This window comes from Tricharina praecox, assembly GCF_024521635.1.
Source record: "Tricharina praecox strain CBS 144465 chromosome Unknown BZA05scaffold_4, whole genome shotgun sequence".
Lineage (NCBI taxonomy): Eukaryota > Fungi > Ascomycota > Pezizomycetes > Pezizales > Pyronemataceae > Tricharina > Tricharina praecox.
This window is the reverse complement of record NW_026250406.1, coordinates 534447-551960: the sequence shown is the minus strand read 5'-3', so window position 1 is coordinate 551960 and position 17514 is coordinate 534447. Positions and strand designations below refer to the sequence as shown.

Genomic DNA, 17514 nt, shown 5'->3' with positions numbered 1-17514 from the left:
TCACGACGAGCTCGGAAGAATACCAAGTCATTCAGGATGCAGTTAAAGTACCCTATCTGGAATAAAATTGAAAGAAGAAAAAAACAGCACCCTCAGCAGCCTCCTCTCCGTTCTTCTCTTCCTCGCCCTCATCTCCCATCTCGTCTTCCCATTCATTAATCATTCATCATCGCAACATGTCATAATGTCCTCTTCCAATTCATTCATCATTCATCATCTCATCATCTCATCATCCCATCATCTCGTCATCTCGTCCTTCCACCCATTGATTATTCATCTTCTCGTCCTTGCTGCTGGTTGTTGACGGCTTGCACTTGGATTCCCTGGATATTCTTTCCGTTGTTGCCTTGGTTACCACCCTTAGTAGTTCCCAGCTCCACCCACTCCAGACGGAAGTCTGAAGCTCCTTTTCCCGTAGTCGTCCGAGTCGTCCTTATCTTCGTTTCCCAAAACTTCCTCCTCCGAGTATATCCTCGGAGTCTTCCTCGGATGCGTCTTCGACGGAGGAGGCATCCTGCGCCGTCTTCATAGAAGGTTGCTTCAAGATATCCTCCGTCGTCCTCCTAATATGTGGTTTTGCGGCTGGTTTCGAAGTATCCTCCGTCGTCTTCGTAAGACATGATTTCGTTCGTCTTCTTTGACTGCCAAATTGCCGGGGGTCAGGGCCAGGAGCCGCCGCATTGGGTACGAGCGTCTTCGTTGACCGCCAAATTGCCGGCGAGCAGGGCCAGGGGGGCCAAAATGGCGAGGGCACATAAGCGGTGGAGGCCTCCATGGCCGGCCTCGCGGAGCAGGGCGTAGCCATCTTGGGGACGGTGTTGCGAGTAGGATGATTAGAGTGCCGTGATGAGGGTCGGGTGGGGATGATATTGACAGCCATGCTCTATAGTACTGGAAGTCTGTAGAGAAGCGGAGAATCGGAGTTTTAAAGGTGGAAGAAGGTGATAGTAAGAGACAAAGGGGTTGTCATGAGAGTTGCGGTGAGGATGGAGGGGTGGTGGATGGCTGGCATCTTCAGTTGCATGGCGCGATAGGAGGTTATCAAGATGATTGATAGTGGGGTACGAAGAAGAGAGACGAAGGGAAGAGAAGTTGGAAGTAGGGTAGTAGGAAGAAGGAGGTTATCGTAAGATGATTGAAGGTTGAGTACGAAGAAGGAGGAGGGTGGGAGAAGAGGTTAATAGTGGAGTAGGAAGAAGGGAGAAGGAGAGTGAGAACGTTGATGGTTGGTACTGAAGGAAGAAGGAGGAGGAAGATATATAGAAAGGGGGGGAGCAGCGACTGCGTTGAATTAACCCACGCCGTGCATGGTACTGAGTCGCCGTTGAGTCGTTAGTGGTGTTGTCACTGCCGTCGAAGCATGCAATCATTCGCCCATCGAACGATGACGTGCGAAGTGCTGCCTGCGAACGGCACCGCCACGTGTCACACCGGCAGCGCTATGTACCTCAATCAGGTCAAGAACCGGAGTTGATGATCACTGCTGGTGGTGAAACAAACCAACCAAGCAGTCACGAAAGCACTTGTGCAAACAGTGCCAACAGCGGAGATGCCAGCAGAAAGCCGTGTGGACGAAGGCTGGGAAGCAGACAAAAAGAAGGCAGGAAAGATGGTCCACAGCGGAGCTGTTCGCCGATTAGCGGTGCAGCGATGTAGCGGTGCAACGATTCAGCGATGCGAGCCTAGACTCGTTCCTACGAACGACGGACGTAGCGAGGACAGCTCCGTCAGACCTGTAGGTGGAGGAGGAGGAGGAGGAGGAGGAGTAGGGGAGGGAAGCATCCCGAGTAGAACCAAAGTGTCCAGCAGGACTCTGTGTCTGCAGCCTCTGCAGGGAGGTGAGGAGCGACGACACTTGGTGATTGGATCTGAGTGCGAACATGTAGTACTGGTTCGATGTCCTATGTAATGTTTTATTTTTTATTTATTTTTGGTATATTTATTTTTGGAAGGCAGCGGCGCCACATCGTGCTGGCCGGCAGAGGGCGTCACAACCTCCGAACGGCCATAGCTGGCAGGAAAGGAGTGCGACGGCTCGACATAGTCGAGATAGGCCGCATGCGAAATATTCCCAAGATCTCAACCTCTCTTGGAACCACAGCACCAGTGCTCTACATAGTCCGGACAGATCGGATTAGAGCAGTCCAGTTCTGTCCCCTCCTTCCGAGTAGCCTGCCCTGTCTGTCATTTTGCTGGACGTGGCTTTCTCTTTTGTTACTAACCGAGATATGTATCTAGTCTCCATGTCTGACCTCATCGTTGTTTGAAGGGCACGCTGAAGACAACACTCCCGTTTCCATCCTTCCAGTCTATCTATCAACCTCAACATCGAAACCACCTTCAAGTTTCAACAGCTGTCAAGATACTCGTATCTCCCTCCATTGATGCCTCGCCCATGTGTTAAGGAGACGAATATTCGCTAAAGTGCCCGGAAGTCAGACTCCCCGCGCAGTTGTGGAAAATGAATCACTAACTACCAGTGCCAGCGACGGCTCTACGGTTCGAGATGTGTTTCAACTTTCCACAACGAAGCCGGGTTTAGACAGAGGTTTCAGTCATATATGGCTGGAGGAGAATGGAATAGCATACAGTGGTAAACAACCAGGGCTGATCGGTATGGAGGCGGTACCAGAGCCAGACGACAGAAGAATTATTGGAGGCAATCTAAAAACAGCGGAATCTTTACGGCCAAAAAATGATTATACTGAGAAAAGTAATGCGCATTGCCACGTCGGTACCGATAGATGTGAATCATCCTGTTCTTTGATTTGGGTCTTGCTATGGCAGTATGCTGGCATTCAAATGAATGCGTCTTCACACAAAGCTCATAAACTTTCTAGACCGCTATGGCAGCATGCTGGTGTTCAAATGAATGCTGGCTTTCAAATGAATGCGTCTTTGCACAACTCTCATAGTAGTACCGGGGTGAATCCTGATTTTACATCACTACGGGCCGGTTTGTATGCAGTAATCTAGTGTGTCTCGCATTGAATTTTTATCTAGTATTCTATCTAATTCCTTCACTATTTAATATTCTTTCTAGCCTGTGCCCAGTGGATGTATTGCGCCGAGGGGAATGGAGAATAGAGTTGCTGCTAGAAAAACTATGAGAGAAAAGCTATCAGCGAGGGTAGATTTGCAGCCAGAGTAGAGTTGCACCGAGAGGAGAGTTCCGCCGAGAAACGCTATGAGAGAGAAGCTATCATTGAGGGTAGCAGTGGCGGCGGGAGGGAAAATAGCAGTGGCGGCGAGGGCAGAGCTGCGGCGGGGAGGGTAGAGCTGTGGGAGAGAAGCATCAGCGAGAGCAGCAGTGGTGGCAGGAGGAGGAATAGCAATTGTGGCTGGAGTGGGAATAGTAGTGGCGGCGAAGAGAGCTATAGGACGGGGGTGCTATTAGCGGCAGTAGTAGTTGCGGGGGAGGGGGAGTACGGATTGCGGCGGGAGTAGAGTCGCTCCAGCAGGACTAGAAGCATGGAAATTAGCACGATTAGAAGCAAGAGGGAGGGGAACATTCACAGCGCAGCCAGTACTGCTCCACAGCAGCGATAGGGGCATCTCCATGGCAACAAGAGGGGGCATCTCGATGGCAGCTAGAGGATAGGTCGCATGCAATCAATAATGAACAAACACCAAATCATCCGCTGCCGGGAAGAGATCTTCTACCTAGTTGTTCAACTCGGGCGCGCAGACTCTCAAGAAGTATTTTTCGACTGCCTGGGAATTACAGATCATCTACAACACTGAATAGTCGATCACCAAGGTGTGCGTCTTCAATAAACTGGAAAATCATGAATAGGAATGACTGTGCCGCGTAGATACCAATCTGAGCAATTTAATCATTATCATAGATAGGTAACCCTCCTCCTCCCCTCCATCGTCATCATCATCCTGCTCGTCATCCATTCATTCGTCTATTCATCATCTCGTCATCTCATCATCTCATCATCTCATCATCTTAAAACCTCTACATCTCATCATCTAAACATCTCACCATCTCATCATCTCAACATCGCAACATCCCCTCTCCTCCTCTCCTCCTCTCCTCCTCTCCTCCTCTCCTCCTCTCCTCCTCTCCTCCTCTCCTCCTCTGTTCCTCTGTTCTTTCCTCCTCTCCTCCTCTTCCTCCTCATATCTCAACTGATTCCTCTCCTCCCCACTAGCCTTGTTCTTCGTTCAGCTCATTTCCTGGACTATAGCCGCCCCATTATCGGCAGTGTGAGCTTCATCTTCGACCGCCAAAATAAGGGGTTGTAGAACCAGGAGCCGCTGCATTGTATACAGCACGATCCTCATGTTCGACCGCCAACTTGGTGGGGAGCCTGCCTAGGAGGGCCAACACGACGTAGAGAAGGATGTCTGTAACGGCGTCGAGGGCCGGAGTCGTGGAGTACCGCGTAGTCGTCTTGGGGATGGCGATGGGAAGAGTATGATCGAGGTGCAGGCGGGGATGATTGTGGCGGCCATACTTCCCGGGACCAGGGGTATAGAGGGAGGTGTGGAAAGAAGTAGTCGAGATGTGAAGGGTAGTGAGGGAGGAAGAGAGAAGGATTCCTCATGAGAGTTTCGGTTAGCGTGATGCCAGGGATCTTTGTTGTGTGGAGTGGAGTGGAGTGAAGAGGAGAGGAGTGGTCTCGTTCGAAGTGGTAGAAGGTTATCGTAGATTGATCGATGGTTGGGTACGAAATATTTGTAGGAAGGGAGGAGAAGTTAAAGGTACGGTAGGAAGATGCAGGAGGAGAAGAGAAATTGAAAGTAGGGTAGGACGACGGAGGTTATCGTAAGATGATTGATGGGTGGGTACTGAAGCATTCGGAACGTGAACCTACCTCTCGGCAAGGTTGGGAGGAACGATAGACCGATTGTATTTTAGAATAGAGAAGCACGACAATAGAAGAAAACCAGACACCTGTGTTATTCAGGTGTCCCTCGAGAACCTTGCAAGTTGCCTAGCGAGACTGAAAAACGAAATCGATGAAATGAGATAATGAGAAAGATAATGACAGTGAGGGAGATGAGGTCTATGATGATGATGATGATCAGGAAACGGACAGACAGACCGGCCGACAATATATAGTCCAGGTCGGCTAAATTTCGCCGCTCCTGCATCAATCCTGCCCGCTCTCAGGTTGAATCAAAACAACACCCTCTGCCTAGATTAACAGAGCCCATCGCAGCTGGTCCCACCGGGTCCCAGCAGGTTTACTAATCCTTGCTGTCCGTCTCACCCACGTCTGCAGCTCCGGGTTGAAACGGCCTCGCCAAGGCGTCGTTTTCACTGGGTCCCGCAGTACGAAGAAGGGGGAAGCCTAGTGATGCTTGGAGTCGCTGCTGTCGAGGCATGCAATGCCACTCACTCATCGGGCGATGACGTGTGAAAACCCGATGGTGAAAACCAGGAGGGAGGACGGATGATGACCTGGGAGATAACCTACACTGTACCGGCAAGGTAGCCAGTCGTCCAGAGCATGTCGGCGAGGCTGAGCTGAAGTGGCTAGGGGGAATAGGCGGCGGCAGTGACCCCAGGGCTGTTGCGAATACAAAAGCCAGACGAAGGATGTCCCACCCAGAAACACCGATATCTAGCCAGCAGCTCTGTGTATCTCACGAAACGTCTCTCTCATCGGAATTATGAGAGAGTATCTTACAGTGCACGAAGCCTCGGTTTCCCTATTTGAGCAGCTACATCCGAGACAGCGTTCTTCACCTCTATTTATCTTTCTCTAAGCTGCAGGATGTATCGTGTATTTGATCTGATGTGAGGAGGAGTTATCTTCCAGCTCTTCGACGGGAGAATTCTGCGATTTGGCTCTCGAGCTGTGTATCGACTCTCTGAGAACTGTAGATCTCGAACAGTTAATATCCAAGGTGTGTGTCTTCAATGAACTGGAGAACTGTGAATAGGAATGACTGTGCGGAGATACTGTCAACTAGAAGAGAATCTCAAATGCTTAATATGTTTAATCACTGCGCAATGTCAGCGCAACGGAAGTCCTCCAGTATATCTACAGAACCTCGAATCCCTCCCAAAGGTCATGATAGCATACCGATGACGAGCCGGCGCGCTGATAAATTCTCTGTCAGCATTGCTGTGGAATGCCAGCATCGCTGCGAGCGTCATAGCCACATTGCGGACGCATCACAATTACAGGTACCAGAGCGAAAAATCAAATCATTATCGTAAATAGGTCGAGCCACTCTATCCAATATGCATAGCCACATTCAACAGGTAAACCTCCTCCTCCTCCTCTTCCTCCTCCTCCTCACCATCCTGCTCCCCTTCCTCCCCTCCATCGTCCTCATCTACTTGCTCATCTTCCCATTCATTCATCTATTCATCATTGATCATCTCAACATCCCATCATCTCGTCTTCACATTCATTCATACATCATCCTCTCGAATCGCTGCCGCCTCATACCCTCAACCTTCGAATTCAGTCTCTTTCGAAAAACATCCAGTCTCGTCTTCTCTTTTCGTCTTCCCGCCGTCATCTGACGCGTCTTGGTCCTCGTTGTCCGAGGCTTCCTCGTCCAACCGTCTTTCCAAACTGTCCTCGGACACGTCTTCGTAGGAGGATGTATCCTACTCTTCCTCCCCATCTTTCACCAGATTTTTCCCGCTCCATCTCCACCCTGGTGGTTCTGGTATGCCCTCACCTCCTGTGCGGCAATGGCCGTATTGTCGAATATCGGGCGTTTTCCTCGACCGCCAAACTGGTTGGGGGCGGGCCTAGGAGCAGCCGCAGTTTAAACGGTCAGGTGCTCATGTTCGGCCGTCGAAACGGCGGCGAGTCGGCTCAGGAGACCGAGGAAGCGCAGCATTGGGTGCGAGTGTCGTCTTCAACCGTTAAATCGACGCCGAGTAGGGCCAGAAACCGCCGCATCACATGCGAACCATCGATAGTCGACAGCCAGGTTGGTGGCAAGTAGCGCTGGGAGGGCGGACATGACCAGGTGGAGCTGGGCCGGAACGGCCTCGATGTGTGTGCTTTTGGAATGGAGCGTAGTCGTCTTGGAGGTGGCGCTGGCAAAAGGATGACCGGAAGGCTGTGTGTGGGTAGGAGTGATAGTGGCGGCCATACTTTCTGAGAGCGGGGGTTACAGAGAGATGTAGAATCAGGGTAGTTGAGAGGGACGGGATCGGGGTTGTAGTGAGGTGGTGGATAGTGATGGTAAGAGATGAGGGGGTTGTGGAGAGGATAGACGGGTGGTGGAGCGCTGGTTGAGAGGTGGGAGGTTATGGTATGAATGATGGTGGGGTACGAAGAGTGGGAGGGAGGGAGAGGATGCTGATAGTAGTTAAGGAAGAAAAGGGGAGGAGAGAGAGGAAGATGGTGGTGGGTGGAGAAGAAGGAGGAGGTATATATAGAAAAGGCGGGGGGGGGGGGGGGAGACTTTGTATCAATGAACCAACGGGGTGCTTGGATCTGGTCGCCGTTCAGTCTTTGGTGATGCTCGTTGCTGCTGTCGAGGCAGGCAATGTTACTCGCTCATCGATGGATGACGTGTGAAGCGCTGCCCGAGAACCACAGCACCCCGGGTCACGCCCTCTGCGCTACGTACCTGAAGTAGGTCAGGAACCGAAGATAATGATCACTGCTGGTACGGCAACAGGTCAACGAAGCAATGACGAGAGCACTTGTGAAAACAATGCTAACGGCGAAGAAGCCAGCGGAAAGCCGTGTGGGTGAAGGTGACTGGGAATCAGACAAAGAGAAGGCAGGAGAGATGGTCCACAGCGGAGCTGTTCGCCGATGAGCGGTGCAGCGATACAGCGATGCGAGCCTAGACTCGTTCCTACGAACGACGGACGTAGCGAGGACAGCTCCGTCAGACCTGTAGGTGGAGGAGGAGGAGAAGGAGGAGCAGGGGAGGGAAGCATTCCGAGAAGAACAAAAGTTTCCAGCAGGACTCTGTGTCTGCGGCCTCTGCAGGGAGGTGAGGGCCAACGATATGTGATTGTCTGTTCCTGGTGCGAAACATATACTGGTCTGATTTGCTATGTAATTTTTTATTTTTATTTTATTTTATTTTTGGTAGGCAGCGGAGCCACATCTTGTTGGCCGGTAGGGGGGTCGCAACGTCCGGCCAGCCAGCGTGGATAGGAAAACAGTGCGACGGCTCGACATAGTCCAGACAGGCTGCATGCGAAGTACATCGATATCTCTCACTCTTAGAACCACCGCACCGGTGTTCTGCATTTTCCTGACGGATCGGACGAGACCAGCCAGGTTTGTCCACTACTTCTAGGGGATCAGCATCAGAGTAGTCGATCCCGTCCGTCATTTTCCTAGACGGGTCTTCCTCTCTTCGCACCAAGCTAACTCTCTATCCATTACCTCGGCGTGGTGTGAATACATTATCTTACCTTACGTCACTATATTTCTAACACATACTTCCACCTACGTTGCAGTCTTGCAGACACCACTCCTGTAGGCAGCTGAATCGTTCCTTCCGGTGCACTTGTCAATATTAACATCGAGACCGTTTTCAATAGATATGAAGATACTCGTAGTCGTACCTCCCACCTTCGATACCTCCCACACCTTTTGAGAAGACGAATACTACTAAGGCTACAGCTGTGGCAACGGCGCTGATCTCACTTTAGACAACCAGGAAAAGCGTCCGATTAAGTACCCGGGTATCCGGTTCCGTTCGCAGCCGTGGGAATTTGGGCTGCTGCGAACAAAAAAGCCGGGCAAGCCGCGAAGGATGTTGCAACCGAAAATGGTGTCATCTGGCCAGCATTTCTGTGTATTTTATGGAAGCTCTCTCTCAGCGGAAGTATGAGATACTGCCGGGTAGTGCTCGAAGACACGGTTTCTGTATGTAGCAGGTACATCCCGGTCATCGTTTATCACGTGTATTCATCTATCTCTGGGCTGCGAGATGCATGTAATCCGCTGCCGAGACGAAAGCTTCGAGGTCTTCGGCCGGGGCGTTCTGGCTCAAGAGCTATGTGTCGGCTTTCTGGAAACTCTAGACACGGAACCATCGACATTTAAATTGTACTTCCCCGATAATCTCGAAAAATATGAACAGAGATGATTGTGCAGAGAAAACAATGTGAGCAATTAAATCATTATCATAATTAGGTCAGACCACTCTCTCTAACATGCATAGCCACATTCAATAGTTCACTCTCCTTCAGTCTTTGCTATCCCTCCTCCTCATCGTCACCATCCTGCTCCCCTTCCTGCCCTTCCTCCCCTTGCTCACCACCGCTCCCTCGTCTGCTCGTCTTCTGGTCTGCTCATCTTTTCGTCTCGTCTGCCCGTCTTCTCGTCTTCCCGTCGTCGTCCGAGGCTTCCTTATCATCGTCGTCCGAGGCTTCCTCCTCCGAGTATATTTTCGGAGTCTTCCTCTGAGGCGTGTTCGATGGAGGAGGCTTCTTCCTCACCTTCCATCAAATCCTTCACCACCTTCTCCTCTTCACCACCGTAGTGGTTCTGGTATCCCCCCATCTCCTAGGGGGGGACCGCCGCATTTTCGGCAGTGTAGTCGTCGTTCTCGACAGCCAAACTAGCATCGAGCACCACCATTGCAGGAGCCGCCGCATTGTCGAACATCGGGCGTTTTCCTCGACCGCTAAACTGGTGGGGAGCGGGCCTAGAAGCCGGCCAGGCGTTTAACTTAGCCAGCTCATTTTCGAAGTGTGGACGGTGTTGTCCTCGACCGCCAAATTGGTGGGGAGCAGGGCCAGGAACCGCCCAGGGGTTCCACTTGCCAGCGCATTTTGCGAAGTGCCGACGTCGGCTTCGACCGCCAAAATGGCGGGGGAGTAGTGGCTGGAACCGCCGCATTAGAAGTGGGTGCCGTTTAAGATCGCCAAAATGGCGGCGAGTAGGGCGAGGAGGGCCGACATGACGAGGGCACATAGTTGGCGATGGCCTCGAGCGCCGTGCTGTTGTAGTGGGGAGGAAATGGTTTGGGGGCGGGTGTGGAATGGTAATGACCGGCTGGCGGTGTGTAGGTGGGGATGATAGTGGTGGCCGTACTTTCTAGGAGCGGTGGTTGTAGCGAGATGGAGGATTTTGACAACTAAAGGATGGTCATGGTGAGAGATAAAAGAGTTGTCGTAACGATGGAGGGGTAGTGATGATAAGAGATGAGGAGGTTGTCGTGTGGATGGAGTGGTGTTGATGGTAGAGTAGGAAGAAGTGAGAAGGAGAGAGAGGACTCGGATGCAGGGTGTGGAAGAATGAGGGGGGAGATATAGAAAGGGTGCCGGGCGGGGTGGGGGCTGAGTCATTTGGTGTGAAATGGAAACAATTCACGTGGTGCTTGGAACCAAATCACGGTTGCGTCGCTAGTCATGCCTGTCGCTGCCGTTTTGAAGACATGCAATGTTTCGCACTCATCGAGCGATGACGTGTGAAACTTCGATGATGAAACATTGAGATCGTGCACGGATGGGGTGGCCAAATGGCACCGACGCCTGGCTACCGATAGCCAGTTGTCCACTCAAGGTAAAGCATGTCGGCGAGGCTGAGGTCAAGCTGTAGGGGCCGAACAAGCGGCGGCGGACATCTGCCAGCTGCTGTGAACAGAAAAGCCGGGGGAAAGATGCACCACCCACAAACACCGACATCTAGCCAGTAACTGTGTGTATCTTACGGAAGCCCTCCATTAGCGCCATTATGAGAGAGTACCTTACAATCCAAGGTGTGCGTCTTCAATAAACTTGAAAACTATGAGCAGGAAGGACTGTGCGTAGACACCAATCGGAGCAATTTAATCATTATCATAAATAGGTCACGCTACTCTATCCAATATACATAGCCAAATTCAACAGGTAGCCCGCCTCCTCCCCTTCCTCCCCTACATCTTCCTCATGTCCTTCCTCGTCTTCCCATTCATTTATCTATTTAACATTCATCATCTCTTCATCTCGTCTTCCCATTCATTATTTGATTCATGATCTCAACATCTTATCGTCTCATCGTCTCTCCATCGCACCATCTCCTCTTCTCCTCCCCTCCTCTTCTCCTCCCTTCCTCCCCTCCTCCCCCTTTCTTCTACTCCTCTGCTCGTTTTTCCGAATGGTCGTCGCAGATTTCTTCGTAAGAGGATGAATCCTACTCTTCCTCCTCATATCTCCACCGACTCTTCTCCTCAACGCCCCCATTCTGCTTCTCGTTTAATCCGGTTCCTGGGCGAGAGACGCCGCATTACCGGCAGTCTGGGCTTCATCTTCGACCGCCAAACAGTGAGTTATAAAACCACGTTGGAGCCGTCGCATTACCGGCAGTGTGAGCTTGATCTTGGACCGCTAAACCGGTGAATTGTAGACCATGATGGAGCCGCCGCATTGTAAACCGCATGATCCTCATGTTCAACCTCCGAATCGGCGGGGAGTAGGCCCAGAAGCGCCAATACGCTGTGGAGATCGATGTCCGATGTAAGGGCCTCGAGGGCCGGACTCGTGGAGTACGCCGTAGTCGACTTGGGGGTGGCGATGGGGACAGAGTGGCCGGTGTGCAGGCGGCGATGATTGTGGCGGACATACTTTCTGGGAGCAGAGGTATGCAGAGATGTGTGGAAAGAGGACAGTAGAGACGGGGGAGGGTGGTGATGCAAAGAGATCACATGATCGCCATGAGAGTTGCCGTTAGCGCTGAGGGGTGGTGGATGGCGAGAATTTTTGTTGTGTGGAGCGGTAGGAGGTAATCGGAGGATGACTGATAGTTGGGTACCAAAACGATGGGAGAAGGGAGGAGAATTTGAAAGTAGGGTAGGAAGAAAGGGAAAGAGAAGAACGACAATTGAAGAAAACTGTACACCTGTGTTGTTCAGGTGTCCGTCGAGAATCTTGCAAGTTGCATAGCGAGACCGAAAAACGAAAACGATGAAAAGCGATAATGAGAAAGATATTGACAGTGGGGGGGATAAGGAAATAGACAGACAGACCGGCCGACAATATATCATCCAGGTCGGCTAAAGTTCGCCGCTCGTGCATCGATCCTGCCCGCTCTCAAATCGAATCAAAACAACACCCTCCGCCCATATTAACAGAACCCATCGCAACTGTTTAGTTGTCCGTCTCACCCAGGTCAGCGGGTCCGGGTTGAACCCCCCTCGCCAAGGTGTCGTTTTCGCTGAGTCCCACAATGCGAAAAGGGGGAAGACTAGCGATGCTTGTCACTGCCGTCGAGGCACGCAATGTTACTCGCGCATCGAGCGATGACGTGAAAACCTGATGGTGAAAGGCCAGCAGCGGGGACGGATGGCATGGAAGACTACCCACCTACACTGCGTCGGCAAGATAGCTAGTCTTCCAGAGCATGTCGGTGAGGCTGTCGTCCGCCCATAGTAACAGAGGCCATCGCGGCTGGTCCCACTGGGTCCCAGCACGTTTACAAATTGTAGCTGTCCGTCACACCCAGGTCTGCAGATCCGGGTTGAACCCCCCTCGCCAAGGCGTCGTTTTCGTTGGGTCCCACAGTAAGGAGAAGGGGGAATCCCAGTGATGCTTGTCGCTGCCGTCGAGGCATGCAATGCTACTCACTCATTGAGCGATGACGTGTGAAAACCCGATGGTGACAACCAGGAGGGAGGACGGATGATGACATGGGAGATAACCTACACTGCACCGGCAAGGTAGCCAGTCGTCCACAGCATGTCGGCGAGGCTGAGCCCAAGTTGCTAGGGAGAACAGGCGGCAGTGGACACCTGCGAGCTGCTGTGAACAGAAAAGCGGGCCGAAGGATGTCCCACCTAAAAACACCGACATCTAGCCAGTAACTCTGTGTATCGCACGGAAGCACTACCTCAGCAGAATTATTTAGAGAGTACCTTACAGTGCACAAACCCTCGATTTCCATATTTAGCAGTTACATCAAAGACAACATTTATCACCTGTATCGATCTTTCTCTGGGCTGTGAGATGTACCCTATCCGCTGCCGGGAAGAGATGAAGTTCTCGCCTCGACAGCCTTCTCGTTGCCTGTTGCCTGAAGAGGTCAGAGCCTCTGATATTCGTGGTGACTACGGACGCATGAGTGACAAACGAGTGACGAGTCAACTCGAGTTCGGCTGCCCACCCGTCACTGCGTCAAGCTTCGGTAGGTTTTTTTCTTCACTATCTTATTTTTTCATCTTTCTCTCTGTCTCTCTTTCTATGTGCGGATGGGCCGGGCGGAGCCTAAAATGCACCCACATCGAGCTCGAGATCAGCGGTCGGAGACTGTCATCCAAACCCCTGTAGAGGGTGTGGGTTCCCGCGGAGTATGAGAGATCACTCGGTATGGCTACTCAGCGTAGCTAGCTACGGTATATAGTCGTTTCCTGTAGCTAGCTAGAACTCTATCATTCTCTTCATCCACTACGTTCCCGTCTACGAGACTCCGTCATCGTGACAGAGACAGTGCGATGGAACCAGACGTGTGTCCAGCCATAATCTGATAAGGTCAAATGCTGTGATGATCGGACAAAAACATCCTCTACTCTAGATCTTCGGCAGGGGCGTTCTCGCTTTCGAGCTATGTATTGGCTCTTTGGGAACTCTAGATCTTTAGTAGTCGATATCCAACATTCCCAGGTGTGTGTCTTGAATGAAATGGAAAACTATGAACAGAGATGATTGTGCAGCGATACAAATGTGAGAATTAAATGATTATCATAATCAGGTCAAACCACTCTATCCACTATGCACAGCCACATTCAATAGGTAACTCTCCTCCCAATCTTTGCTATGCATCGTCCTCATCCTGACCATCCTGCCGCCCTTCCACCCCTCCCCGTCCTCGTCGTACACCTCCTTCTCGTCTTCTCGTCTCTCCTACGTCATCCGAGCCTTCATCCTCCAAATCAATCCATGGAGCCTTCCTCGGCGGAGACATCTTCGTAAGAGGAGGTGTCCTCCTCTTCCTCCTCATCTTGCAACAGATTCTTCTCCTCTCCGCCACCGCTTTGCTCTGTTCGCACCCCGTCTGCTAGACGGGAACCACCGCATTAGGTGCGGCGTTCGTCCTTAACCGCCAAATCGTCGGCTGGTAATGCGAGAAACCACCGCATTGCGTGCTAGCCAATGGCTGGTTGTGGTGTTCAGCACCCAGAAACAAACAGAAAAATCAAAATCAGAAAATCAGAAAATCAAAAACAAACAAAATCAAAATTAAAAAATCAAAATCAAAAAATCAAAAACTGCGTTTCCATCAGCTGTTATTCCCCAGTAAGATTCAGTGAGTGCTCAGACTGCGTACCAAAGAAACCATCCAACTTCTTCGAACGAAACATGTCGCAACAAGTCATCAGATCTCCAAAAGTGGTCTCCATCCGGGTGGTCTGGCGTGGGATCGGCATTTTCTGACTCTTCCAGAAGCCGGAGGAACTCTGAAAGATCTTCCTCTTGATTCTCCTGCTCGTCCGCGGTGGGTTCGGTGACCGCTTCCTACGTATCCATCACGCTGACTACGCATTCGATAATGCGATTGATGTTTTCGTCATCCAACAGCGCGTCGATCTTCAACCGCCAAGTTGGCAGCGAGCAGGGCCAGGAACCGCCGCATTAGGTGCGGCACTCGTCTTTGACCGCCAAGTTTGCGGTAGGCAGGGCGAGGAACCGCCGTATTGCGTGCGAACTAATGGCTCGCTGATTCGGAGGTAACTCGTCAGTTCTGCGGGTTTGGTGTTTCGCTCCCAGAACCACACAGAAAAAACAAAAACAGAAAAACAAAAACTGCATTCACATCAGCGGTTTTTCCCAAGTAAACGTGTGGGAGTGCTCAGATTGCGTACCTAAGAATTCGCCCCAATCGGTCTGTCCAGCCATCGTTGAAACTCGCCATAGGTGATTAGTGGTCCGAGCCGCCTCCATCATAGGAAAAGAAATTCTCTAAACTTGCGACGTTCGGCACGTCGAGTGAATTGGAAGCGTGTGAACTGACCCACGCCACCGTATTCTCTGGGAACGGTCACCTGGGGTGGAAGCATGTGAACGGACCCACGCCAGCGTATTCCCTGGGAACGACGTCAGCTGTGGTAGGGTGTTCTAACGTCCGTTGGAACGCTACTGGGCGAAACATCATACCCAGAAATCAGTGTTAGTTTTGTGTTATTCATTGCTTGCATGTGACCTATCTGGAAAATGGTAGTATCTTCACCCCGTCCGCTCCCACAACTTTCCCCCAGCCTCGCCCTTGACTGGCCCGTTGCCACATCTCTTCCCCAGCATTGCCCTGGACCCGCCCCTTCCAACAACTCTCCCCCAGCATTGCGCTGCCTCGCCCTCGGCCGGCCCGTCCCCTCGGCTCTTCCCCAGCCTGGCCTTGCTCTCACAAATCCACCCCAGCCTTCCCCTTCACTGGCCCATTCCCACAAATCTTCCCCGGCATCGCCCTTCACTGGCCCGTTCCCTCGACTCTTTCGCACCCTCCCCATGCTCCCTGGGCTCTTCGCCGGCCTCACCCCGCCTTGCTCTTGACTGGCCCGTTCCCTCGACTCCTCCGCGCCCGCGCCTGCCTCGCCCCCGCCGATTTTTCTCCAGTCCCGCGTTGCCAACAGCGCAGACCACATGAGTGAAACTTGCGATTGAGTCATAAAAGTTACTGACTCGCTTTACGCACACCTGGTGACTTGTCATTAAAACTCATCACTAAAATCAAGTGACCTACCACTCAATTAGATTGACTCGTCACTAAAACACCAACTAAAAATTTACTTATCAACCAACGGAACACAATGCCCACGAAAAAATCGTAAAAAAAGTGTGTAAAGCAGCACCATAGCGAGCTTCAGTGTTTCAATAATATAGAAAAGAATTTTCTTTCTCTCTGTAGCTCAAGTGGCCCGTTCCCACAACTCTGCCGCCACCCGACTCTTCCCGAGCCTCGCCCTCACTCCCTGGGCTGTTCCGCGACCTCGAAATATTCCCACCATTCTTCCACGCTCTCGCTCTTGACTGTTCCTCAGCCTCGCCTTGCGCTCATAATCCTTGCACGCCCTCGACGTGCTGCCTGGCCTCTTCACCGGCCTCGCCCGTGACCGGCCTGTTCCCTCGACTCTTCTGCGGCCTCGCCGTGCTCCCTGGTCTCTTCGCCGGCCTCGCCCTGCATCACTCTTGACACGCCCGTCCCCACAACTCTTCCCCTGCCTCGCTCTCTCTTCCTGTCGCCCTCCTTGATTAGCTGTTCGAACACCTTTTCCGCGGCCTCGCCCTGGCTGTCTGGGCTCTTCTGTAACCTTATTATGTTGCCTCAACTCTTCCCCAGACTCGCCCTTGAATGACCGTTACCTAAACTCTTCCCCAACCTCACCCTTGACTAGCCATTCCCGCAACTATTCCCCAGCTTTTCCCGCGCTCATTGGGCTCTTCCGCAACCTTGGAAAGTTCCCCCAACTCTTACCAAGCCTCGCCCTTGACTAGGTGATCCACAAAATCTTCCCTATCCTCGCCGGCCTCGCCCTACCTCGCCCTTTACAACCCTATTCCCTTGACTCTTGTACGGCCTTACCGTGCTCCCTAAGTCCCTAGACACTCCGCCGGCCTCGCCCTACCTCGCGCTTAACTGACCGGTTCCCTCGACTCTTCCCCAGCCGTGCTCTTGACTGGCCCGTTCCCCCAATCTTCCGCTCCTTTGCCTTGCTCGCTGGGCTCTTCCGCGGCTTTCGTCCTATCGACTCGGAGGTGCCGCCAACTCGCCGGCTCCGTCAACTCGGAAATGTCCTCGACGTGCTGCCTCCATTCTTGCGTGACGTGCTCCCTCAACTGTTTTGCTCCCGCAACCCCTCCCCACCATTGACGTGCCCTTGCACCATCCTTGCCCTTGACTGGCTCGTTCCGTCACTCTTCCGTGGCGTCAACTCGTCTGTACCGTCAACACCTCTGTGCCGTCTACTCTTCCCTGCCGACGACGTGCTTTCCCGTCTCTTCCGTACTGTCGCTCTTCCGGAGCCTTGTCTTGCTCCCTGAACTCTTCCGCGCTCTCGCTCTTGACTAGGCCACTCCCTTGACTCATCGGTGCGGTCAAGGTGTCAGCGCCGTCAACTCAGCTGTGGCGTCATCTCGTCGCTTCCAATATGTTCATAGTTGGTTGGGGACACCGGCCCGCGACATTGCTTTGGCATGATAGGTGATAGACGAATATGGTTCTTGCTACACATGATAGTTGGCTGTTAAGCTTTGGATCGCGCCATGCTGACGTCACCATGGGTTCTAGAATTAGCTTGGAAGACGACGGAGACTACGCGTGGCGAAGTGTGTGGGGTTCTTTAGGTTTATCAGCTCTCGCCACAGCACTTGCCACAGCACTAGCCATCAGTCCGACCTCATACTCACACACGCACGCCTCTGAGGAAAATGATGATATATAATGCCAGTGGCAGCGCAACCTTGATTGCTTTCTCTAACTTTCAACATCAGTCCTCCCCACACTCGCTACTCCACAAATCCACACACCGCACTCCCTATACCAACGGTTCGATCATACCGGCTCCCCAAAGGACTGCCAAACTGTTGGCAGCGCAGCCGATTGAGACGGCCGCCCCAAGAGACCGGTACGACCTTCACCTCGCCCT

General features: G+C 52.2%; 3 protein-coding genes across 3 annotated transcripts; all 3 read right to left on the bottom strand.

Annotated features, from left to right (window-relative positions):
• Positions 1-9476: 9476 nt before the first annotated feature.
• BZA05DRAFT_471453 (uncharacterized protein) lies at positions 9477-10170 on the bottom strand (the record flags this gene model as incomplete). Its single annotated transcript, XM_051487959.1, has 2 exons — positions 9725-10170; positions 9477-9606 (listed from the first exon to the last, which is right to left on the bottom strand). Coding segments are annotated over exons 1-2 (279 nt in total), but the record flags the coding sequence as incomplete, so codon positions are not given.
• Positions 10171-13806: 3636 nt separating this feature from the next.
• On the bottom strand, positions 13807-14770 carry BZA05DRAFT_416054 (uncharacterized protein; the record flags this gene model as incomplete). The annotated part of the gene is made up of 5 exons (XM_051485352.1): positions 13807-13913; positions 13975-14030; positions 14202-14389; positions 14500-14615; positions 14737-14770. 5 exons carry the CDS (start codon positions 14768-14770, stop codon positions 13807-13809), a joined length of 501 nt encoding a protein of 166 aa, XP_051342487.1.
• A 1192-nt stretch (positions 14771-15962) lies between these two features.
• On the bottom strand, positions 15963-16955 carry BZA05DRAFT_416053 (uncharacterized protein; the record flags this gene model as incomplete). Its single annotated transcript, XM_051485351.1, has 4 exons — positions 15963-16158; positions 16344-16402; positions 16511-16705; positions 16812-16955. The coding sequence occupies 4 exons, from the start codon at positions 16953-16955 to the stop codon at positions 15963-15965; spliced, it is 594 nt and encodes a 197-aa protein (XP_051342486.1).
• Positions 16956-17514: the final 559 nt, after the last annotated feature.